This window comes from Simochromis diagramma, unplaced genomic scaffold (genome assembly GCF_900408965.1).
Source record: "Simochromis diagramma unplaced genomic scaffold, fSimDia1.1 OVJJ01000320.1, whole genome shotgun sequence".
Lineage (NCBI taxonomy): Eukaryota > Metazoa > Chordata > Actinopteri > Cichliformes > Cichlidae > Simochromis > Simochromis diagramma.
This window is the reverse complement of record NW_024386773.1, coordinates 6,209,097-6,235,602: the sequence shown is the minus strand read 5'-3', so window position 1 is coordinate 6,235,602 and position 26,506 is coordinate 6,209,097. Positions and strand designations below refer to the sequence as shown.

The 26,506-nt window shown below is 38.5% G+C and overlaps 1 protein-coding gene across 3 annotated transcripts; it reads left to right on the top strand.

Annotated features, from left to right (window-relative positions):
* Positions 1–2,154: 2,154 nt before the first annotated feature.
* On the top strand, positions 2,155–20,335 carry LOC120717208 (protein SSUH2 homolog). 3 transcript variants are annotated; one of them, XM_040005107.1, is made up of 14 exons: positions 2,155–2,352; positions 3,122–3,218; positions 4,953–5,033; positions 8,075–8,155; positions 8,231–8,306; positions 8,390–8,519; positions 9,545–9,605; positions 10,049–10,170; positions 10,501–10,563; positions 10,651–10,727; positions 12,623–12,715; positions 17,017–17,122; positions 17,475–17,582; positions 18,263–20,335. In XM_040005107.1, the coding sequence occupies exons 2-14, from the start codon at positions 3,206–3,208 to the stop codon at positions 18,401–18,403; spliced, it is 1,152 nt and encodes a 383-aa protein (XP_039861041.1). In that variant the 5' UTR covers positions 2,155–2,352; positions 3,122–3,205; the 3' UTR covers positions 18,404–20,335. The 3 variants fall into 3 exon arrangements, with proteins under 3 accessions (XP_039861041.1, XP_039861032.1, XP_039861051.1); XM_040005098.1 differs by lacking the exon at positions 2,155–2,352 and adding an exon at positions 2,805–2,939; XM_040005117.1 differs by lacking the exon at positions 2,155–2,352 and adding an exon at positions 2,988–3,016.
* Positions 20,336–26,506: the final 6,171 nt, after the last annotated feature.

The following is a 26,506-nucleotide window of genomic DNA, read 5'->3' as shown; positions in this document are numbered from 1 at the left end:
GATGACATACATGTAACCCAGTTCCTGGAACCTGCCATATGGCCCCGCCCCTACATCTTTTTTGTTTTTGTTTTTTACCTGTCCAGCAGTTGTAGCAAGCAGAATCATGGTCTGAATGCTTTGTTGAGCCAAACTTATTTACTTTCCCAAGAGGAGCACCATAGTGTTTTTAATTGTTTTTGTTTAATTAATTAATTAATTTCTATTATTGGTGTTATTATCTGTGTGGATATTATGCTGGAGCAGACAAGGAATAAAGGCCAGATTGGCAAAAGATAGAAGACAACGGGGGAAAGGGGGGATGGAAAAAAGGACAGAAAAGAAGGGGATGGGGGATGAAACAAAAGACCCACAAGAAACCGGATGCCGACGGACCCCAAGTAAGCTGAAGATCTGAGGCCACATGTCCTAATGACAAACGTGTCCACCCCAGGGAAGCCAAGGGAAAGGGAGGTCCCAGACGTCTTGATGCATGCTCAATCATCCAGGTAAGGAAATGCCATCTTGATGCAGCGTTTTCAGTGGGAGAAACATTTCATAACTCATCCAAGTGACTTCTTTAGTCTAATCTGACTGCAGGTTTCCCAACCTTATAAACAATACATTGCACAGTGACTGAAACTAGCACTACTGAATGAACAATGGGCTGGAAGGTCAGTCCCTTGATGATTAATCAATCACTAATCAATCCGTCCCAGATGGAGCTCCCACAGCAAAAGGCATGAGTGCCAGGGGACTACAGGCAGCGGGCAACTGACCCTGCGGCAAGCCGAGGATAGGGCCCCGAGAACCCCCCAACACAGCAGGTTATGACTTTATGTCAGCTAATGTTAGACTCGAGTGTCCTAAAAATAACACTTTCTTTCTGATAAATAAATAGTTTGACCACATTCTCATACAGTATGAGAGTTTATTAAGTTAATGTCAAGTTCAACCGTGTTAGATCCACTTGAAAGACATTTTCAGTAATGCTGGCTAACAGCAGCTAACAGTGGAAAAAAGCGGGGCTTACCAACAGAACATTTAAGGATATCCTCAACAACATATGAAGTAAAACAGTGTATTTGACTGGCATTAGACTCCTTTTAAAACGTTTTAGAGCCTCCTCTAGAGTAAATAGATGAGACTCACCTGGCATATCAAGGTAAACAGCTAACTGACAACCTTGCAGACCTAAACAAAAAAAAATATGATAGGACAGATCTGAGGAACCCCAGTTTTTGCGGTGACTTGGGGGTAAAAACGCATACTGCAAAATATTGCTATTGAGTCCATTTTTTGTTTGTTTGTTTATTTGTTTGTTCTTGTTTTCTTGTTTTTTGCTGACTAAAGCACATTTTTCCTACAGCAGCCATTATAGCTAGGCGGTAAGAAAACAGAAATCAATGGATTGCAGTTTGTAGTCTTGTGACCTCTAGTGGTAAGAATTTACACACTTTAAACTGAAAAAGGTGCATTTCTCTTTAAATACACGAGTTTGTAAAAGCAATACACAAACAAAGAAGTCAGATTTACTTTATGTTTTTCATTCTCCCACAATATGTTTATTCATATATGGCCTCTCAGTTTTGCTTTTCTGCATTTGGCGCAAATGCAAAAGAATAATAATAATAATGGATTGGATTTATATAGCGCTTTTCAAGGCACCCAAAGCGCTTTACAATACCACTATTCATTCACTCTGACATTCATACACTGGTGGAGGCAAGCTACAGTTGTAGCCACAGCTGCCCTGGGGCAGACTGACAGAAGCGAGGCTGCCATATTGCGCCATCGGCCCCTCTGGCCAACACCAGTAGGCAAGTAGGGTAAAGTGTCTTGCCCAGGGACACAACGACCAGGACAGAGAGCCCAGGGATCGAACCGGCGACCTTCCGGTTACAGATGCGATTCCCAACCCCCTGAGCCACGGTCGCCACGCCAAGAAAAACATTTTGAAGATGTCCCACAGTTAAGACGTGGGTATAATAATTGTAGTATTTATTCCTCTCATCCTGTTTAACATTTAATTTCTATCTTTGTTTATCTATTTTTTCTGTCTTTTCCTTTACTACCACCGCCTTTGCCACTGATGTAGTGTATAGGCTGTAACTTGCCCTGTATCATACAGACACACCGAACACGTTGCGCTTTTGCGCAATTTGGTCCTGATGTTCCCAAGCCAGGAAAGAAAAAGACGGAGATTCTGAGTTCATCAGATTCTTAGAGAAGGCATTTTATGTTTTGATCCAGGAGCTGAAATTGTACGATGGCCGCTTTTGAACGTATTTCAAGATGTCAGTGCAGTTTAAGCTCTTGTTAGCAGAGTGGGGACCACACACCTGAGAAGGCCTATTTTGCTGTGTGCCTGAGGTAAAATAGTTGTTGTTGTTGTTTTTAAACTATTTTTACTATTAAAATTATTTTTACTATTTCCGTTTCATTGTATATTCAGTACATGCACGCGATTTGAGCTATGCTGGTTGCCAAATGCAGTGTTCTGATTGGTCAGATCTGTTAATTCAGATTCGAAACATCGGGAAAATCGAGCTTGGTCGGTGTGAACAGCTGCATGAAGAATAGATGAGTCCGAAAAATACTTACAAATATTACGAAATATATATTTCGTGCGAAATATAAAATACGCATACAGATTTTATGTGTGAAAGTTCCTTAAACATGTAGAAAAGTCCAACATGGGGGGGGGGGCTACGAGGGCGGATTATGAGAAATGACTTTTCAGGAATGTCGGCGCCTCCTACTAACCTGAGAACAATTTCACTTGAATAGAAAAGCTGTGCCAACACGCCTGGAGAAGAAAAAAACAGCTTCTGACACGTTACTTGTTGGTATGTTTGCAATACGATAGAGGCAGGGCTTCATTTCCTTTCTGTCACAGAGGAGACACAGAAGAAAATAGAGCCGCTATTGTTCTCTCTGACCCAATATCAAATTTTCAGGTAGACTAAGAATAGTTTTAATTCTGTCTTTATATTTATTCTTTACCCTCAGACCTTTACCCACCACCAATCTGCTGGTGAGGGAATAGAAATGACAACAGTCGTTTAAACATTAGTTTATTGATATTGATATTTGACGTAGGGGCTGATACAAAGAGGTCCTAATTACATGTATTTCGAAGGTTGCGCGGCGGAGTTAAATCAACGGATCCTGTGTGGTTACCATAAAACCGAGCTGGTCTACTGAGTGGTTGATCTGCAGCAGAATGAACAGCGCAGGTAAGAAGTGAAATAGCAGGACAGCAGTCACCCTGCACAGACACCGAGTCCATGCAGGACACACGAAGGATGCAGGGATGAGCTTCTGGTAGTCGGCGCGACTACCAGCAGCAAATATGTTCCAGCAAATGCAAGGTGCATTTTTAGGGTTTCTTTGAAGTTTTTTTTTTTTTTTTCCAATTCTGAGACTAGATAAATACACAAAATTAAATATTCACTGAAATTAAACAACCTGCTGCCCTAAACTTCTGTTAAATGGCGACCTGATATCAGTTAACCTGTTAATTGCATCATTTGGTTTTTATTTTCTCTCTGGGATTTATTTGTGCTTGAACAGCTTTACTTATAAACAGAGGTTGTTGTATTTTGTTGAGGAAACAATTCCAATGTGAATATTTTTTTAGTTTTAGGATTTTCCTTTGACCTAAGTCCTGAAAGAAATGATGACTCTGTTAGATGGATATACCTGTTTTTTCTAAAATAAACTTCTTTTTTTTATTTTTAAAAGGGTGCTGGTAAAAGAAAGCCAAAAGGATTTTTCTTCTTATGTTAATTGTCAGCATTACCACCTCATTCAATTTTAATATAGCTATCGATATGGATGGATAATTGATATGAGTTAGTTTATGCATTTTATTGGGTTGTAATTCTCTTACACTGTAACATTCATCTTTTGGATGGCGGCACAAAGATTGAAAGAATGTGAGAGACAGGGAGAAAGCTGTATGAAGATGGGAGAGAAAAAGAAACAAACATCTACAAATCTCTGCCAAAATCAACATCAAAGTTATGATGCTAAAGTAGCTTCTATTTTGCCCGCATACATATCTGCATTCAAGCACCTGAGCAAGGACTAAGCGACTCCACCTACTGTCCATTGTAGATAAAAGCAATCCATGACCTAGGGCTCTGAAGTGTTCTTGTTACAACATGTAGAAGGGGAAATAGGAGCCCTTTCAGTTGTATTCAGCTCTATTGAAATTAGGCTGAAAGACTTTTAAACAAACAAACAAACAAACCAGAATGACTCAGAAGAATAATATCTTAAAGAATACTAAGAACTGTAGAAGGGAAGTTAGACTGATTGCTGACAAGGGACAAGGTGGAGGAAAGTGAAGCTCAGACTAGGACTTGGGACTCCAGGAATGTCCCACCGTGAGGAACCCCCAGGGCAAACCCAGGACTTGCTAGAGAAATTATATCTCTTGGCTAACTTGTGAGTGTCTCTGTGTCCTCCTGGATGAGCTGGTTTGAGGGAAGCCTGGGTTTCTCTGCTCAGGCTGCTGCTTCAGTGACCAAAACCCCCCCAAAACGGCAGAAAATAGATGCATGAAAGGATGGATAAGCTAAGACAGATTCTTGAAGATTCGGCAGTCCATCAAAGTAACAAATGCGACTGATGCCTTTGATAAGGGAAAAAGGAATAATTCCCTCTGGAAGGGGAGACCTCTCTTAAACAGAGTGCACCAAGGCCACAGAGACCAGCCCTGGGTACATGACCATACATTTCCCTTCCCACAACTGCTGAGGCCCAGCTTACACAACACTTATTATCCATAATAAACTTCAATGTTGATGTCATCCTCTGAGTGTTCACCTTACCCTAAGCAAAAACATCCCCCCGCCCCACCAAAAAAAAGGATAATTAATTAATGCATTAAAAAAAACTTAGATGAATTTGAGTTCACTCTGTGTTAGTTTGAATGGTTTGTTTCTTATTTCTTTTTATTCCAGCTGCATATACCCCTCTCATGCCCACCTCAGCCAACACTTTCAGCAATGCCCCATTTTATGAAGGCAATATGTCGGCAGGAGGTAAGAAAAGCCCAATTCCTCACATTAATGTTGTTGCATTGACCTAACCTGCTTTTTTTATAGCTTGTTTTATAACTTGAAGATCTTTATCATTGCTGGATGACGGTTCCTGCCCCCTCCGCCTATATGAAGCCTGTAGTTTTATGCAGATGTTTGCATTTTTAACGAGTAGTTTCGACCAGCGGTCCCCAACCTTTTTCGCGCCACCGGTTCACGCCCGACAATATTTTCACAGACCGGCCTTTAAGGTGTCGCGGATAAATACAACAAAATAAAACTAGTACCGGTACCAAAAAAAAAAGAAGGTTTATTCATAACACAAGTAAAAAGACCAAGGAAAACCGAGTTAACGATAAAAATGATAACAAAATAACGCTAAAAACCGATAAAAATCCTGAAAAGCATACATTTCACACCTGAGCCTCAACTCTCGCGGCCCGGTACCAAACGACTCATGGACCGGTGCCGGTCCGAGGCCCGGGGGTTGGGGACTGCTGGTTTAGACTACGTATGTAATAGTGGTATGTGAAAGAGAAAAGAGAGTTGAGAAGTAATCAGTGCTTAAGCTAATCTTAAAACTAGAGAGTGTGTCTGTCGCTCAAAACTCTACCTCCCATTCTACTTATAGAAACTTTAAAAACTGTGAATCTCGGGGGGGGGGGGGGTTTTGTCATTTTGTATGATGATTTATGTAGAAGTCCACTTTGTTAGTCTTATTATTATTCTTCAGTGCCTAGTTGTCCTGTTTTGACTTTCTTATATTCCCTGTTTAGTTCCTTGATTATTTAGTATTTTCCCCTTGTGGCCTCTGTGTCTCTCTTTGTGTGTCTGTGTTTATATAGGTTGTGTGAGTTCTTGTGTCTTATTTCCTCCTCGTGTTTTATACTGTTTTCCCCTGGCTGCCATGTTGCCCCATTCAGTCACGTTTCTGTGTCTGTCTGCGTCTCTGTGAATCAATGTTCCCATTACTTCCGGTTTTACTTTCTCTTGTCTGTGTGTGCCATGTTTTGTTTCACTTCTCTAACTCTGAAGGTACCTTATCTCATGTTTTATGTTTAGCTTTGCATCCTCTGTCTCGTTGTGTGTAATTAGCCCCAGCTGCGTGTGTGTGCGTTTCCTGTTCTCTCGTCATTACCTGTTAATTTAAGCCCTTTGTTTTCTTCTGTCCAGCATTGCAATCTCCCTCATCCATGGCTGTGTATTTCCCTGTGTGTCTCTTTGTACGATTAGGTTCCAGTATTCCAGTTTAGGTTATTTTCTTTGTGTCACCTACACGCCAGCAAATAAGGCTGTGTTTTTTGAGTTTACTTGAGACGTGAGTGTGCGTTTGGGTCCTTTCCTGCCTGCACACAGCTGACTTATGACAGAATCAGAAATAAACCTGCAGGGTTGCAGTGGAGAACATGTTACAGTTCTGTTCTGATATGTAAATTTATTAACTGTATTTTGCCTTAATTGTGATTTCATGGTGACTTATTTATTTATTACATTTATTTGACTTAAACATGACAATTAATACAACAACAAAAAAAGGGGGGGGGGGTCAAATTTTAATATCAAAAGTAAAATGAGATGCATTACAATATTCTGTCACCATTTTTGGGTGTGAGGTTAACATGCTTGTTTTAATCTTACTGGAATAGCTAACGCTAGCGTGGGCAGAACCCTCTTTCATTCGCACCGCAAATTTCTCTGTGCAGGATCAGGCTTGTTCAGCTGCACACATAATGTAACTTTGTATGAACTGAAGTTTATCTAAAAAAATTGTCATGTTCCACCTTGTCACTGTTTAACCAGTTTGATGAATGAGTCTTCTGAAGGAAGATAATGTGAAATATGATACATTTCCTTTTAATTCATGCAAGGGCGTAGATTTGGCATGGACGGAAGGGACATGTCCCCACCAATATCCAGCGATTATTGAATTGTCCCCACCAATAATTTGATCTCTTTGAGTAAAGAAAAACAAAACCGATAGAAATTAAAAAAAAAAAAAAATTTTTTAAAAAGCGATCTGTCAACCTCTCATTCACGCAGCGGTGCAGAAAGAGTTAAATTACGTTCTCTACTGGAGTCCTATATCATGTGACAAATATAGCCAATGTGATTGGCTGTGCCTTTCAGGGAGCTCTGTTTAGTTTTAGCAGCGGCAATCCTGCGCTGCGAGGACCTACAAGGAGGAGAGGATGGCAGCAAAAAGTAATTTACCTGGCAGGAAACACGGCGCCTACGCGGCTCAAACACTAAAAAGTTTGATTATACTTTACGAGAACGGAAGACAACAGGGCAACTTGCAATACTTGCAAAGTAGATATTTCATTTAAGGGAGGAAACACTACGAATATGCAAAAGCATTTGAACAAAGTCTGTAAGTTGTAAAAAGCTTTCAAAAAACGCATATAGATTTTGTTTATTAAGCAGTTTCTCTTGTATACAAACATGAAGGAAAAAAAATCCCCTTTGAGGTTAAAATTATGCTAGCTTACTCAAAATTACTCAAAAGCATCGGAACTAAATTTTAGGAACATTGGCAAGTTTTGAGTCTTTTAGAAGGGGAAAGTGTCATGTAAATGTAATCTTAATTTTAGTTTTCTGAGCCATTATTCTGCTGTCATGTCAGTAGGAACTGATATTCCCATAGATGGATATAATCATTTTTCTAAAATTAATAATTCCAAATAAAAATAAATAGAAAGGGAAAAATCTGTGTGAAGATTAGAAAAAAATTAAGATGTGGCCAAAGTCAACACTGTACTTATAATGTCGAGGTATTTTCTGTTTTGCCTGCATTCAGTGATGCGTGACATTGTGTTACACCGTTATCAAATGTCACTTTTTTTTCTTTTTTTGTTGTTTTAGGCCAAGCTTATTTAAAGCTGGCTTTTCTCTTTTCGACTTTTAGTTCTGCATGTTTGCTGAACGAGGTTCGTGGTATAGGGCCCAAACCTCCTAAGCTGTTCGGTTAGAACTTTAGTTTGAATGAAAATTTTTAAGTTCATCCAAAATATTGGTTTCAATGGTTTGTTTCTTGTTTATTCCAGCTATGTACCCACCTGTCATGGCACCCCAAGCCAACATGTTTGGCAATGTCCCAGGCTATGAAGGCACTGTGCCAGGAGGAGGTAAGAAAAGCCCGGTTCACATAATTCCTCACATTAATGCTGTTGCTGGTACTTGAAAATTTGTCATTGATACAGGAGGTTTCCTGCCTCCTCCCATGCCCATGGAGCCAGTAGCTCCACCCCAACCCGCCCCTGAAAATCCTGAATGGAGGTACGACATATTATCTGTGTCTTCCAGCTGCTCAACAATCAGTAGAATATTCTGGTTTAACACAGAGTTTATGTGTTTTGTAGCATCCCCTCTCTGTCTGAAAATGCAGCTCGCGAGGCTTTAAAGGAATTTGTGTCGTCTCATTGCTGCTACGGTGACGCACCAGTCACTCAGGGAGTCATCACCTCCATGGAGCCATTCAACACATTTAGGGTGATTAAATGTTCCCTTTTTATAATGCTGTCAGCATCAGTGATGCTGAGGACTGAGTTACCTGCTTTTACTATCTCTGCAGCAGACTGGTTTGAACTGTTTGTACTCATAGTTTTCTAAACATTTGACCAAAGGACATAATTGAATGATAATGAACTGTTAAGAATAAACCTCTGTAAGGATTTTTTTTGCTCAAAAACTTGAGGGCTTTTAGTAAGTGTCCAGAGCTGCTGAAGTAATAGTTTGCCAGAACTTTTCATCACACCCTCAAGACTCTTGCAAGTAGCTCAAAGAATATGGAATACCGGTTCCAAATACTGGTTTTACCACAAAATTTGTTATGCAGTAATATGATGCCCAGTTATATGAAACCAAATTGAAAATACGTTGTATGTTACAAGTTTAAACAAATTGTGGATTTAATATCACAACTATCTCAGGTTCTACACTTTTAACAGTGAGAGTGAAAATAGTTCTTGTTATTCAATATTTTCACCCCCATTTGTCTCCATCTTATACTTATTTTGACAATAAGATGTTTTTTCTCATTCTACATGTGCATTAATACAACTCTTTCCTGATCCAGAAACAGACTGAAGGCTCATACAGTACCAGGCTGACAGGCAATAGCTGCATGAGCAGTGTTATTACAAAGTCTTTCTAAGTGATGACATCTTGAGCATGCAGAGACAAAATAAAGGCAAAGATGTGCTGTCAAAGAGGACAGTCTCAGTTCAAAAAACTGTTTCACATCACTTTAAAACAAACCTTAACTTGCACATGGCTGACATGTGACCTGAAAAACCTTAAAGTGACATTCAATTGTGAATAAAATCATAACGCCTATAACGTGCATCTGACACAACAAATATGCTTTTATTTTAACATGTCCAGCTTTTTGCACATGATGCATAGAAACTTATGTTTCACTTTCACTCTGGTGTGAAATATAGAGAAATTAGCAATTATTAATGTTATCAGCAAATCCAGTTTCTCTCAGTAAAGTCTGTTTTTTTGTTCCTTAGTACCGTCTGGAGACATTCACTGAGTCCAGGGCAACTGACTGGGCCCACAAACCACATGAAGGTAAACGCACATTTTCATTTTGTTAAATCCAAATCTGATGTGGAGCCATTAAAATGGTCATTTTCATTTGTTTCCTTGAGCCACCATGTTCTGTTATTATAGAGCAAGGCTGGATGCTTTTTAATCTGATGGTAGAGTTTTGTTGTTTCCTGTTACCAAACCACATTTTTCACTTTGTTCTTGACCACACTCAAAGTTTATGGCCTTGTGAGGGATTAAAAACGATAGTGTGATACTCAGAGCCTATTACGCATCAAACTCCAGAACAACTGATTAATCAATAGTGTTTTACCTGAAAGAGTTAAACCTGGAAACACTTGCTTTTGTTTTCATAATAATGAAATGCCTTTTTTATTAATCCTTGCGTAAACCTGACAATGCAGTAACTTACTATACTAGTAGTTTATTGACTGTCATTTTCTGTGATCTCGTGTATTTAAAAGGTGAGCCTGCTGACTTTTACGCCCAGCCCGCTCCACGACCATGGGAGGTCCAGGCCACACCCCCCAAACTTTTCAGTGACCACACAGAGAAGATCCGGGTGCCCTACACGTCCTCCGTCAAGGTGGCTGAATAACAAAAGCTATCTGTCAAAGTGCTGGGTTACCTGCAGTTTAGTTCTGAGCTTTAAGCTTGAAGATATATATACTTAAAGAATGGGATACTTGAAATCTGTGAAGATTTGAGTTCCTGAATGAGCTGGTTGCTAACATAGCACGAGGTGTCAGTGCTATAGTCACATGTAGTTTTCACTTTAGCTGGAGCTCTAATTAGAAGTTAAACCATGAACACAAACTGTGTGTGAGGAATCTAAGGAGAACTCCCCATCAGTGTGATTCTGAAAAGTTTTTACCTTTTACTCATTTTTATCTTTTTTGTGTGTGTTTGTGTTTAGCAATGCCACACGTGCAATGCAGCAGGTACTGAGCAATGCAAGGAGTGCAGTGGAAGTGGAAAAGTAAGGAAACTCTCAATAGTAAATAATAAGACATGAAAAGTCTGATCAAGGTACAATTAAAACATTTGCTTATTTGTGTCGTTGTAGAAAGCTTGCCCGATGTGTAATGGTGCGGCAAAGTCCGATCCAGCCTGCACTCACTGTAATGGCACAGGCAAAGACAGGTACTGAATGGTCACACAAACTGAAAATAAAACAGAAAAAACACCAGTTTCAAAGCTTACATTTTGTATTATCTTCATCTACCTTTTTCTTTTTAAACATGCAAACTAATAATGATATGCTGAATTAAACAATTACAATTGAAATGATTCAGTGTTAATAAATTGGGATCAGACCTCCTATTCATTTTTTTTTTTTAATGTTGGCAAGCAAGTACAAGAATTGTCTCCTGAAATTCATAAATTTTAGATTCTGATTATTTTGAATTTGTGTTTTCAAATAATTTATTCACTATTAACATTATAAAGTCAAAAACACAGCTTAATGTATTGCATTTTGATTAGATCATATTTGCATGAAAATGTTGGGGTTATGAGCGTGTAGAAAATAATGTCAGTAGGGATTGTTGGCCCCTATAGGTGAATTTCTATTAATAAAACTGTTTGGACACCCCTGTACTATACTATGGAGCCTCTACCTCATGTTTTCCCCTTCAGATACAGGTGATCCAATCAAACGCAACAATACACAGTTTAAACCCCACTTCCGCTTAGAACTATTTGGTGAGCTGTGCGAAGTAGATATCTACTTATCAGACTCAGAAAACAGCCAGCTGGGATGATGATGGACTTTTTCTCTATACAGGAAATGAGGTGACTCTTTTACATGTCCTGAGCAGAGTATGAGACTTTCAGAGTTTGAGGGTTTATAAACTTGTGAAAAAAAGGCTTCATAACATTTTTGTCAGCATTATGGACTGCAAGTTCTAACATGAATAATGAATTGAATTACAGTCAGTTAACAGCTAAGCTTTTCACTCAGGCATTCGTATGGTCCTCTCTGTTGATCAATCACAATAGCTATTTATTTAGTAACTTTAGTTTTTATTCTGAAGCTGTGGTGCTGAATGGCTTAATGAAAATTGGAATGGATTCAGACAACGCCCTTCTCAGACACACACACACACACACACAGAGTCATGTCATCAGTACTGTCGTGGGACAGTGTCAGTTTATTTCAGGTGGTTTGAGACACCTCTGGGAGACTTGAAATGCCCTGCAGCATGTTTTTCCTGGGCTACTTGTGTGTCTGTCATTTTCTCAGAACCTACCAAAGTCATAACCTTTAGCCTATTTTTTTTCCTTAGCAGTTTTTCTCTTTCTTTTCAAGAGTCCACCGAATGAATCACTTTTTCTTCTTTTTCTGCATGTCCATTCATTTTCTGCTTAAATCTCTGCTCATGTCCTCAATGATGCTTTATTTTACTCAAATTAAAAGCAAAAGTAGAAGTGTTACAAAAGCAAGAAAAGCCTCATTAAACAATTGTTTTATATATTAATGTTTTATAAAATAAAGGGTTTAACAATTTAAAGAGTGAAATAAAATGCTGTTGTTGCTATTTGTTGCTCTTCTATCTGACGCTACAGACTCAACTGATCATCTGTCTGCTCCCATCTGCCATCTAGTTATCCCACAATAACTGGGATAACTTTTTGTAAAGAAATGATCATCTGGCCCAATAAATATGAGCAAAGGAAGAAATCAGTCAAAAAATGTTCAGCAGGATGTGAAATCATAAGTTACTTTTATTTATTTAACAAACTTTTAAAAATACATTTGATAATTAAAGTCTTTTATGAGTGTAGCCTGGTTGAAGATGAGCAGCAATCTTGACAAAATAAGCATACACATATCGACAAAATAAACAAATATCAGATTTTTTTTAAAGTTAAAATAAAATCTAGAGAATCGACAATGGTCAAGACTGAGTCAAATATATTTAAATGATTTTATTCACTTCAATGTGGACTTTAGTAACAAAGAAAAAATTGGGAAAAAATGTGTATGTCTATAAGTAACCAAAAATAATGAGTCATGTGTCTGTGTGTGTGTTTAGGTGTACAAAGTGTAATGGTAGTGGGAAAAAGCAATGTGAAACCTGTAAAGGAAAACGTCAACTGCTGACCTACATTGAGCTGAAAGTGGAATGGTGAGTACAAGTACAACAGCAGTTTCAGTGTTCCTATATTTCCTATGATTCAGTGGCGGCTCCTGAAAAAAATCTCAGGGGGGGCAATTTTTATGATATCGACTAAAATGACCCATTTAATGAGTACATCAAACAACACAATTTTAATTTGTTGCTAGGTGATTAACTCATACAGTGATACCTCATGCCCACTAGATGGCAACACACAACAGAAAGCTTTCCTCTAGCTACATAAGTTACAGGTAGAAAGCGAAAGAAATTAGCATCCAGTAGCCTTTAAGCAAAAATGAATGTGTCCACTTACTCATTACTTAGGCTACATCAATCCAATGTTGTGTGGTGTAATCAAGCAACAATATAAAGCCGGCTGCATCATATAAATCAATATGCACAGCCTGTCAGCCACGACTTGCGCTGGAACCAACTCCGACAAAAAGTCCTGTTGTATGCTTTTGACTTCTCCTTCGTTGCCTGGGTTAGTTGAATTTCGGGCTTGTCAGGTCCCAACTCTTTAACTTGCAGTTTTTCTGCCATTGTCCTTCTGGCAAAAGGGTAGGTTAGAAGCGATCTAACCGAATTTGGGGGAGGCTGTGCCTCAACCGTTAACAATACCGCTGCCATCGTCTCTCTCTGACCTTATAGCTCACTTAGGCTACTGACTGAGGTAAAATTCTAGAACAGCAAATCTTCGCGCGTTTTCTGCAGGGGCGCAATTTTAAGCGCCCCCAAACCATTTAATTCAGCGACGCTGATAGGTCAAATATTTATTATTTTCCCCTGGCAACCATTTAATGATAGGCTATTTCGCTGCATATCAAGGGCGCTTTGACGAGCGCCCCAGAAGAAGAAAAACACAGTTTGTTGGTTGAACTTTAATGAGTCAGCTGGTGAAAATGTTAAAATACGCCTGGCTGTATATGGGCACACACATAGTAAAACTATCATTGATGAATTTTTTAAAAATATATATTTTTACTCCTCCACATTTGGGGGGGCGGAGCCCGAGCGCCCCCTATGGGCCAGCCGCCACTGCTATGATTCCTGTATGAAGATTGGGTTCTTCAAGTGTGTTTTAGGTGTCATTTGAAAAATTCAAATGGTCCTGGAGGAGGTTGCAGAAGTATATAAAGACACTTACATTTGAACTCAATTTAACTCCTTTAAACAGTTTAAATTTGTTTCTAAAGCCCTTGAAGCCAATTTTATGCTACATGTCCTGGATACTTGCAGAGTTAATTAAGGATACTTAAGGTTCTGTTTGAGGTCTGTTTGTTTTGACAGATATTCATGAATTATGTAGAGGAAAATGGTACATGGAGATGTTTTAAAAGGCTTTGAAAAGTCAATGCAAATTAGTTGGTTCTTTTTTTTTCCCACCTTAAATATTTTTTGAGGTACTTCCACTGAAATTTTAGAAAACATTAAATATCTTCCACAGACTACTGATGGGGTCCAGTCCTTAAGGATAATACACGAGCCCTGCCCACGGTTTTAGTTGTACTTGAGGAATAACCAGTTTATGAAAACAAAGATTTTATCTTTCAGTGACAGAGTTGCTTAAAGGCTTAAGAGGCCCATATATTTCTGCAGATATCTGACATACAATATAAACAAATTTTAAAAATCAAATAAGGAAACAAGAGAAGAAATTACACATGGTCATTGTTTCGTTTTACTATCAGTAAAAGTATGTAGCATGTAAAAATATGTGAGGATTAGCATTAAATTTGAAAGCCATATTTGAATGATAATAAAAAAAATTCTTGATCAGTGGGCACCCCAATATTATTAACAACAGAGATTTATCTGATGTAATTTATCCTGAAATTGAGGAAATTCAGGTTTCATGAACATTCAAAGCACTGTTGCAAATCCATTATATTCAGTCACTAATAATAATAATGTATACTTTATTGATCCCCGTGGGGAAATTACTTGTTTTTCTCTGCATTTGACCCATTCACTCAGTGAAGCAGTGGGCAGCCACTAAGCAGGCGCCCAGGGAGCAGTGTGTAGGGACGGTACCTTGCTCAGGGGTACCTCAGGGTAGCCGTTCAGCGGATTCGAACCCCCGATGTGGTGGCTTACACTGCCTCACAGCAGGAAGATCCTGAGTTCATCTCCATAATCTGGTCAGGGCCTTTCTGTGTGGAGTGGAGTGTTCTCTGTGGGTACTCAGGCCTCCTTTCACAGTCCAAAGACATGCAGTTACTTGTCGTGATTCTAAATTGCCCTTAGGTGTGAACGGTTGTCTGTCTCTCTGTGTTAGAACTGCAACAGACTAGCCGCCTGTCCAAGATGTACCCCACCTCTTCCCCTTGCACTCATGCAACCCTGCTAAGGATAAGCGGAAGAGAATAAATGTTTTTTTTGAGTGATGCTTTGGTGCCCTCTAGTCAATAAAGATGAAAATTACATGCTGCGAGTTTAAACTGAAAACAGTAGAAACTTGATTGGTTAAAACTTGAAATGATTGATTCATGTAATATTGTATTCATCAGGATGTAGAGTGTGTGTTATATCTGTATTTTATATTTGATGGATACAACATGAATATAGCAGAGGTGTGGACTCGAGTCACATGACTTGGACTCGAGTCAGACTCGAGTCATTAATTTTATGACTTTAGACTTGACTTGAAAAAATGTTCTAAGACTTGTGACTTGACTTGGACTTTTACACCAATGACCTGGGACTTGAATTGGACTTGAACCGGTTTACTTGAAAAGACTTGATATTTTACCCCAAATATAAAATTTAACATGCATATTATATAGAGATTGAAAATGTGACGTCATTCACGGGTAGAACCGCAAAGGATTCTGGGAACTCGTGGCAAGCGGTACTAGCGCACGCAGGCTTTCAATTAAAATCAGTTATACAGCGATAAAAAGAAACACAAAAATGTCAAGAAGCTGTTGTATTATTAACTGCAATAGCCGGTCGCATGACAGCCACGGGAAGCCGACGGGTAAAGAGATCGGTTGTTATCGGATTACGTCGTTGAAGAGAAATTGTTCGAGCCATGTTTCTGAAGTAACAAAGAGGCGACTGGATTGCAGCCATTCAAAGACCAAATATAACGTCCCAGAACCCTCCAGCTCACAGGTTAGTCTGCTCCAAGCATTTACACGAAGGTCAGTCTGCTGTTGTAGTTAATGCGTCATTTTCATAACATAATTGGTGATATAGGTTACAAGCAAGTCTGGCGCTGAACAGAAATTGTCGTGCTATGCTCCTTTGTTTATTGTGCATAAATAGTGAATTGTCCTGACACAATATTGCGTTTCGCTTCTGTTATTATGGTACATTGACAAAAACATATACTTTTATTCACAGGGTAAAACAGTTGTTTTGTATCACTAATTGTCCAGTACGATTACAGCATACAATATTATTGTCACTGCTACATTTCTGTGATGCGAACCAGAAGTTATTTCCACTGCTAATTAATTACCATTGAGCTTAAAGGTCCTATTAATAAACGGTTAATGAATGTGTATTTATGACGACGATTTGTGAGACTGGTAAACTTATGATACGTACGATGGTCTTTACTTTCTACACGGTGCATTTCAAGGTCCTGCACCCATCCGTCGGTAAACTGTACCTGGGCTTGTTGCAGTGACCTGAAGTTACTAAACTTCATGAGTGTGTGCACTCACTCCAAGAACCGTATGATTATAAATATGCATATAAATATGCTACGATGAGATAGCTGACTTCATCTAACTAGCAAATGTTTTCCAGGCTACGTTGGTGATGCAGTTTTTTTTTTAAATGATATTTAAAAAAAAAAAAATCATTTATTTATGTATGATATTTTTGTCATGCGATTTTAAAGCCGGTCCTACAACCGCATCCAAGAATAACATGCAGCTTATCTCAGAACTGTCGGTGAAAATTATTCTTGGAGCTAGGTTTAATTGAGCTGCATTTTAAAGAGGTGCAATTTCACAATTTGTGTATATTTTCTAAGTTCACTACTTTGTCATGTGTTGAGAAAAACACAGATTTAAAAGTTACATGGTCTAATATTTACATTTAGCATATAACTGCAACATGCTTTTTTTCGGGGGGTTTTTAAAGACTCGAAAGGACTTGAAATTCAAAGTTTCAGACTTGAGACTTTACTTGGACTTTTACACCAGTGACTTGAGACTCGACTCTGACTTGCCTGACATTACTTGAGACTTGACTTGAGACTTGAGGATAAAGACTTGAGACTTACTTGAGACTTGCAAAACAATGACTTGGTCCCACCTCTGGAATATAGTTCATATCTGTGTGTTTGTGTTTAGGAAAAACCATGTGGAAGATCATCTGGTGGAGCAGAGCTGTGGTCTGAAGAGTGATAACCTGCGCTCAGTAAAAGGGAAAGAGCTGTTCAAGAGCAGCCAGAACCTGGTAAACACACACACACACACACACACACACACACACACACACACACACACACACACACACACACACACACACACACACACAACGTAGCTTCACTTTGAATCCTAATAAGATTTTTTTTTTAAATACCAAAATTTCATACAAAAAACTACATCTCAGTAGTTTCACACAGTCATTTGGAATGTTGTATTCTATGTTCGAAATGTTGAAATAATCTCCATAAATTAAACATAAAGCCACTGCAGGAACTCACCTCAGACAGGTGTAGTTGAGATAAATGTAAAGGAAAGGTTGGGGAGAAGGAAAACACATTGCTGGGGTTAGCTGTGTGAATACTCTGTCTTTCTTCTCTCAGGTCTACCCACTGCTTGGCTTTCCAAACCCAGCAGTCTCTCAGGCCTCTGAGCGTCTGATCAAAGAACATCAAACTAACTATGGCAAAACCTCCAGGATTCTGCAGCAGGTAGGCCGACACACAGCTCAAGAGAGAAATTATCCAGATCTTCTCCAGTAGTGGAGGGAAAGAAAACAGTTATCCTTGTTCCATCAGCAGTTAATTCTAGTTGAAATATAATTGATTCGAGCTGAAATTCCATTATTTGTAGTTGAAGCAGCAAGGAAAATGTGCAAAGTTTACTTTAGACTTCTGTTTTGAGTCTATAGGCTATAGTGTAGTCACCCTCAGTGGCCAGCCTGTGTTGGTGTGCCTGTGTTACTCTGCAATTTATTGCTTTGCTCTGCAAAATATTTAACTTAACTGATTCCTCAGTTAGTCAATAGAAAAATCAATAGACTGTTCAATTACTCAAGTTATCAACTGCTACAGAAGCTCAAGAGATAAGGTGTCCTATAAAGATAACTAAAGCCATCTTGAATGATTTGATGAAGAGTTAGCTGTTATATAAACAGTCAAAAAAGGGGAATTAATTGTTGGAATTTTTGTTAAAGAAAAGGACATAAAGGTTTGAAGCTGGTCGATTGAAGATTAATACAAATCTGAAACGTGGCTAAGAGAAGTGCTCATTTCCTTTAGTCCTGCTTTCAGTCAATGCTAAGCTAAAGTATTCTGACTCAAGCTGACGCGCTCTGATGCTGTTGAAAGTTTTCCTTCAATATGAATCCCTCCATCTCTCTCTCTTTCAGAGGCAGGCGGTCGAGCTGATTCCCATCACTCAGGTGAACTACAAGTGGAAAGACAAGAGCTACGTCTACTACGTGTACGGCAACGAGCGCAAAGCCAGTGCTGACGACTACCCAGAGACCTGCTGCTGCGTCATCCTGTAGACTCACAAATACACACAGCTCAAAGCAATTAAACATGTACTCATTGTTCTCTTTTTTTTAACATCAGTCTTCCTTTTTCCATATATAATGATGATTCATTTATTAGGGTAAGAAAAGCAAACCATACCTGTGTTAAAAAGTAATAGAATGTAATGTTCTGTTCAGCATTTTATTAAAATTAAAAAATTAAAATAAAAACTCTATACTGACAGTTAAAGTTGGTGCTGGTAATGTCACATTGTGAGCAATTTACTGTAATTGATGGAAACATGAATTCTGCTCTCTACCATAAAATTCAGAAGCAGAATGTCCAGCCATCACTTTGGGTTGTGAAGCTCAAGCACACTTGGCTTATGCAGCAGGACAATGTCTGAAATACAATAGAGTCTACCTCTGAATGGTAAAAAAATTTTAAAAAAATAGATAAAGAACAAAAAGTGAAGGTTTTAAAGTGACCTAAGAAAAGTTTGGACTTATATCAGATTGCGATTTTTGCCGTTCATGCTCAAAAACTCTTGAGCGTGGCTGAATTTAAACAATCCTACAAATAAGAGCGGGCTATTATTCCTCTACAGCGATATGAAAGAGTCATGGCCAGTTATCACAAATGTCTGACTGCAGTTTTTTCTGCCAAGGGTCGCACAAGCTCTTATTAAGTTTAGGTTTAGCGGCAACTGCTTTTTACCCCTTAAGCGTAGAAGGCTGATGGGGTATCGTTGTCACCCCACCGGCCAGGCATGTGGTCGGGTGGTGTGGACACCAAAGTTTGTGAATGCAATAACTCAAGAACGAGGCACTGTAATATCTTAAAAATTGCAATTCTTCATTAATCCCTGAGGACGTTATATAAACACCTGCACCACCAGGAATTGAACCCAGGACACAAGAGTGGTAACCTTGTATTATGCCACTACACAAGCAAAATAAGCTCGGCCTGACACCATACCGTGCATCTACTAGGAAACTGAGGGTTAGCACTGGCGGCTGCCAGTATTTTTCACGTAGTATCAGGTAGGTTTGGTTAATGTTTTTCCCTTGATGAATGAAATCATCAATTAAAAAGTGTATTTTGTATTTTCTCTGGTTTGTGTAGAATTAAAAGGTTTTTGATTTGAAACATTAAAGTATGACACATATGTTAAGAAGTAAGATATCAGGAAGGGGGCGAATACTTTTTCACAACAATGTAAGTGGTCAAGCTAAAGGAATAATTGTGATATTTAACATGTTATAACGCTTCATTTAGAGCTACTGTAGCCATACAACCCAGTCTCATAGGAAAACATAACAGACTGTGGGGATTATATCATTTTATATCATTTTAATATGTTTATTCTCTGATATCCTTTTTATTAAGCTTTGAGTAGTGGCATTTGATTAAAACATTTATTCAATATATATTACACATATAGTTTCAAGCATGTTATTACATATATTGTAAGAATGTGCTTATGAAAGAGTTGGCCTTCTGTCTGGTAAGAGGTTACAAGCTTTATCTGGTGAGCTGAGAGGTGAGACAGAGTCGAGTGATGTCGAGACAGTTCGCCTGCATATACAGACAGTATATAGATTCATTTCTAGGTTAGAGTTAAGACATATTTTGCTTGTAACTGCATTTTGTGCCTGCATAAGCAACAGTTTTTGTAGAATGTGTTTCTGATGTTCCAGAGATAAGCGAGAATAAGAAGATCAAGATCACCTGGCGTGGAGACGAAGAAAATGTCTTTTTGAGTGTGTGTCAAAGGTTGTCAGCAGAAGAGCTGTGGTTACTGTAACTTATGCATGTGATGTATCTGCTTTGATGCATGAGGGGGCGTTATACCCTGACATATAAAAACATTTTAAGTATGCTGTTTTGGGGGATTTATGCTGAGGATTGTGATGGTGTATTTCCTTCACACATGTGTTTAATAAAATCATTGTTTTGACGCACTTGGACCAGCAGTCGTTTGTCTCACACCTCAATCACGAATCGGGACAAGACACACCGGTCCACTGCATCCATTTCACACTTTGCTTCTCCAAAAAGTGAAACGGACAGGCATGCAGAAGTTGCATCACCAGCAGGGGTAGATAATAATAATAATAATAATATTAAAGCCACCAAGTCAGTAGTGAACAAAAAACATATGATGTACATTCCAATGTCCTTAATCACCAGAAATGATTAAGCAGGGCAGATAATAATATATATTTATATATGTAAATAGGTTCATAATGTCTGTTTAAACACTTTCCTGTGATTTTTTTCATGTAGGCTTGAAATAAAATATCTCCCTCCGCTGTTACTGCAACTTACTGCAAGTTCTGCATGCGTGTCCTTATCATACTTTGGAGATATCAGATGAAGATGATTCAAATTTTTGCAGGGACTTAAGGACATTTAAATTTTTTTATATAATAGAGAATTATGAATATAATATGTACCTTCACACGATGTTTATAGCAAGTCGCTGTAAAAAAAACTGCAGCACTTTGTGAAGGATGGCTACATTTGCGCTGGGTTTATTTGTTTTCACATTTACAATAACAGGAAATGTTTACTGTTGGTGATTTTTGTAATATAATGATGTTGCCAATCAAACTACTATCCTATAGTTACCAATTGCTGTACACTTACTTACTCTTCCTTACTGCCCACTTAATTTCACTTCCTGTGGAAGGTTTTTGCTATGCTCTGAAGGCAAAAACCAGCCTCATGTGCCTCTAACTGAAGGTGTTTCTGTGTTACCAAAAAGTTTACTCCAAACATGTGCCAGTATGTGCCACTATAGCGTCTTCAGCATGACAAGAAAACATCCTTTTATCCATCTAAAACTTTCAAAAACAATGACGTGCTGCTTTCTGTATGTGTGACTTCAACTTTAAACAATGTGTGATTAAATGTTTCCTCTAGAGAAAAATCTGACTAATCACAGTTGAAAGGTGAAATAAAAACATGAGATGATGGCATTAGCCTGTGGGTTAACCTCTTAATATGTTGCCTTTATGTAACCAAGGTAACATCTGACACCACTTCCGGAAATCCCTTCATTGTGGAGGGAATGAGCTCTGTATAAGTTCCGGGTCAATCTGCTGCATCTCCCCAGCTACATGTCATCCCAGAATGCATTGTGTGCATTGTGTCACTTAACCACTGCCTAGGTGTGCTGTAAAATGATTCAAATTAATAAATTATTCTTAGTTTTATGTAAGGGGATGTTGTAACACTTCTAAAATATGTTACAACCCACCCCACCTCTTCTGCAGATTATTCCAGGAAGCAGGGGCAGCATATTTAAAAGCCTTTTTCCCCAATTCTTTCCTGATTTTTGGGACAATCAATTGTATGATATTGTGCGAACGAAGGCTGTATTGGTTGTGGTTTTTACACATATACACACATAAATAAGATGGAACCAGCCCAAGGAGAGATTTATAGATAAAGATCAACCAATGGGAGAGTCTGCGAATATGCAAAGATGGACATTTAGCAGCAGCATACAAAGAACAATGATGTACACGATTTCCATAGCCAGTAATAAAACGTAAAGCACAATGGTGCACAGTATCCAACCTCTTTAGGTAGTGGGCAGGTGCATTCATAAAAAGCAGGTCACCATAATCCAATAAAGGTAAAAAGGTTGCACGAATCAAATGTTTTCTCACTTAGAGGGAGAAACAGGATTGGTTTCTAAAAAAGTAACCTAGTTTTAGTTTTAACTTCGACACAAGCCTTTGAATGTGAGTCTTAAATGACAAATTCTGATCTATAATGATCCCTAGATACTTGTAAGATGTGACCATTTCAATTTCAGTTCCTTGAATTGTTTTAATCTTAGGAGACGTAGCTAACAACTCTTTGCCATTTGAGAATAACATGAACTTGGATTTCTCTGGATTTAACACCAACTTAAGTTGAGTTAAATGGGACTGAACGACGTCAAAGGCAGACTGCAGAAATTGCAGGGTTTGTGCTACTGAAGGGGATGAACAATAAATAACTGTATCATCTGCATAAAGATGAAATGCTGCATTTGACAAATTATCACAAAGGTTGTTTATGTAAAGAGAAAATAGCAATGGCCCTAATATGGAGCCCTGCGGAACTCCTTTGGATACTGGGAGAAAAGAGGAAGAAGACCCAGCAGCGCGGACACACTGTTTTCTTGCTGACAAGTAATTTGAAAACCAACTTACAGCATTTACAGATAGACCAATATTGTTTAGTCTATTTAATAAAATAGCATGGTCAACTGTATCAAAAGCCTTTGACAAGTCAAGAAAAAGAGCAGCACAGTATTTTTTGCAGTCTATTGAATCAACAATGTCATTAACCACTTTAATAGCAGCAGTTATTGTGCTGTGTTCTTTTCTGAATCCTGACTGATGTTGGGAAAGAACTGAATTTTTGTCCAAAAAGTCTTTCAGTTGTTCACTAATGAACTTTTCTAGAACTTTTGCTAGAACACACAATTTAGATATGGGCCTGTAATTATTAACATCTGAAGGATCACCTCCTTTCAGCAAAGGGAGAACATAGGCAGATTTCCATATTACAGGGATCTCACTGTTCGAGAGGCTAAGATTAAAAATGTAAGTTATTGGTTCTGCTATAAAATCTGCAGTCAACTTAAGAAAATAGGGATCAAGTTGATCTGGTCCTGCAGATTTATTTGGATCCAACAGATTTAAAGCCCTGTGGACCTCAAAAACATTTAGTGGAGAAAAACTGAAGGGTTGGACCACAGATTCAGTTTGAGTGGTTGCAGAGAGAGCCTCTTGTTGATTAAGCTGTTTTAAATCTGGATATAAAGATTCAAATAGAGATCCTGAAGAAACAAAATGCTCATTAAAGCAGTTTAGAATGTCACATTTCTCTGTTAAAGTACAGGAGTCTTTTACAACAAAAGTTGGCATCTCATTTGTAGTTATGTCCCCATAAGAAGATTTTATTATTTTCCAGAATTTTTCAGGATCGTTCAAATGTTTAGTAGTATTTGAAAGATAGAATTCTGATTTGGCCTTTTTAATTAAGGAAGTTGAACGGTTTCTGAGCTGTCTAAAAATCAGCCAGTCCGCTTCAGATTTGGTTTTTCTGGCCTTAGCCCAGGCAGCATCCCTTTTTTTGAGTAGACTTGAGAGCTGAGGAGAAAACCAAGGGTTGTTTCTGCATTTTACTCTAAATTTGCAGATAGGGGCATGTTTATTTATAATTTTGATAAAAGTATCATAAAAATAATTCCATGGCAGCTCAAGATCAGTTATTAGGTAGATTCTACTCCAGTTATAGTCCCATAAATCATGAAAGAAAGCTTGCTCACAGAAATGCTTAAAATCTCATTTAAAAGCTATTTGTGGCCTTGATTTTGGGAGCTTCGATTGTCTGACTATAGCTACCACACAGTGGTCACTGATATCATTTGCGAAAACCCCAGTGTGAGAATATTTATACGGCATATTAGTTAGAAATAAATCAATAAGTGATGACTTTTCTGGGCATTTAAGATTTGGACGAGTTGTGCTGTAAATTAGTTGTGTGAGATTATAACAACGACAACTCATCTCTGAGCTCTGGAATGCTGGCATCAACCCAACTGCTGAGTCAGCTGCAGTACTGTGAGGAAGCAGGAATCCCCCTCGTGGCTATACTGGGAGAACAGTAGCTGAAGGATGGAGTGGTGAAGCTGTGTAGTGGCAACCAGAGAGGAGGTCGATATATCCAGAGCAGATCTTATCAGTGAGATCAAGAGGAGAACTGAGGCTTAGCTGCTTCCTGCTTGTTTAGCCATAAACCAGCCGCTTTATCTCATGGGCTCTTCAGAACAGTGTACAGAATTCCTGTCATCAATTGTTTAGCTAACTGTATTAGCATTGTTACCCCGAGGGGGTGCATCACAGTTTAGCTAAGAAATCAGAATTTAATCTCCTGTAAGCCATATCATTTTATCTGCAAACAAAGTTTTGTGTTGTTACATCAAAATCCCTTTTTCTCAATAAAATCTGCATGCCCTATTTCTAGCCCTCAAGTCAGGGATAGAAGTGGGTAAACACTGAAATGATCACATGACTCCTATCTTATTGTTGATTGATGGAATTGGGGGTGTTGTAACTGTCCCCATGTTGCAACCATACCCCCCTACATACCATGTCCGGGTCTCTCTTGGAAATTAAGGATTTTTATTTTTATTTTTTCTTACATGTAATTTGCATTTTTATTTTGAAAGGCGTTTTTTTCTGGAAAATTGGGTTTTTTGCAACTAAAGGTTATTAGAAAATGCACTCAAAGCAGGTGCTTTCAGGTTTTGCCAAAAAATGATTGGTATTCAAACAGCTGTAAACAGGTTTTTAGCCTATAATCTGTCAAACAAATGTCACACAAATCCCTCAGGGATTATATCAAATTATTATAAACCAGAAGGAACATTGGTAGAAGCTGCGATCAGTTTCCAGGTTAAAAAAAAACGTCATTGACAAGTGAGGATAAGGGGGCAAGAGGGGAGCAGAAATTGCGACAAATGTAAAATCACAATTCTATAGAAATATTTTACATATTCATTAGGATACGTACAATAACGCAAAGTCAAAATTGTCTCAATCCAGTTGGATGCAGTCTATTCATCAATATTGGTAAATGTATTACAAATAGAAAAAACATTGAAAAGTTGGATTTGGATCAGGTTTCGGCACAAAAGAACCCAACGGCCGCGTTTATGCCGATACAACGAAATGATGATGAACTGAGTTCTAACAGTAAAGTAGAAAAAGCGGGATTTGTTTCTTGCCAAAGCCATTGATGTAGGGGAGACCGGGGATAGTTGTAACGTGGGTCAGTTGTAACACTTCCAATTTCTCCAATCAGGGCTAAGTTTCAAATGATGTGACTCATCCTGTGCATGCCCAATTCAGTTCTGCTATCACATGTGAAAAATCAGCACATTTTGTCAAGCACAGACAGTTTAACATGAAAAAAAGTAATTTGTATGCCAAAAAGTAAGTTTTTCTACTTTATTTCAATTTCTAATAGCATTATCTGCTTTGCAGTTAAACTCATCAAACTTAAATTATGTTATTTGTATGTCTATGGGGATATATTCTGTGTAAGTCTTTAGTGCTAATGTTTTAGCCGTTGGCTGTAATGTTAGCTAGTTCATAGCTAGGAGTCTGGGTCAGTTGTAACAGCAACAGTCTGGGTTAGTTGTAACAATAATGCAGATGTTACAACTTACCACACTATTACTTTAACTTATATTGAACAAGTTGGGGCAACGACATCAGCAGAGAGAGGTTCACTGGTCGCTTTTGTATATGTGGTTAATGCCATTGGCAACACAATTCCTCCACTGTTTGTGTTCCCACACATACATTATGCAGACCACTGTGTCAGAGATGGACCAGTAGGAAGTATTGGTAGTGGAAATAAATCAGGATGGATGCAAGAAACAGATTTCGTCATCTTTCTGAAGCACTTTGCAAACCACACCAAGGTAAGCCATGATAAAAGTAAAATGGAATTGCGATGCTGGTGAACAACTACATTTTTTCAGCTTCATTGTTATGTTTAAAATTGGTGCAAGAGTTGTAGGTTATAATGCCCACTGAGCCAATGAGGCCAAACTCAAGGAAGACCAATCAAAATTAATGAAATATTCAGTTGCAGGAAATTCCATAATTTGTCTTTTTTGGGGGGTTGGAATATGTTCAAAAGCTAGATTTCTGCATTCTGTCACACACACACGGCTCTAAGTGATCACAATATAATGCTTGTTTTTCTGCGCTTAAAAACAGCCTTAATTGCTGCCACAAGATAGACCCTGATCAGCTGTTTATTGAGCGAGTCACAAGCACACCGCAGGAAAAATAAAGATTTACAGTTTTTCGATTGTTTGCATTCACTGCTTCTATCTTTGATCGTTAACTCGGGGTAGGCGGACCTGCTCTCCCACCAGGGGGCGTTCCGAATTTCACTATTTAAAAGCGGTTCTGGATGACTCTAACTGTAACGGATTCTGTGAGGCTGATATCAGCGTGGTTGATCTGCAGCAGAATGAACAGCTCAGGTAGGAACTGCAGCACAGGACACACCAGCAGGCTTAGGAACCATCACGACACTGACCACAGAAC

Coding starts and splice junctions, on each gene's coding strand:
- LOC120717208 (XM_040005107.1), top strand. Junction 8,307..8,389: donor CCTGAAAATCCTGAATGGAG/GTACGACATATT, acceptor TGTGTTTTGTAG/CATCCCCTCTCTGTCTGAAA. Junction 9,606..10,048: donor GGCCCACAAACCACATGAAG/GTAAACGCACAT, acceptor TGTATTTAAAAG/GTGAGCCTGCTGACTTTTAC.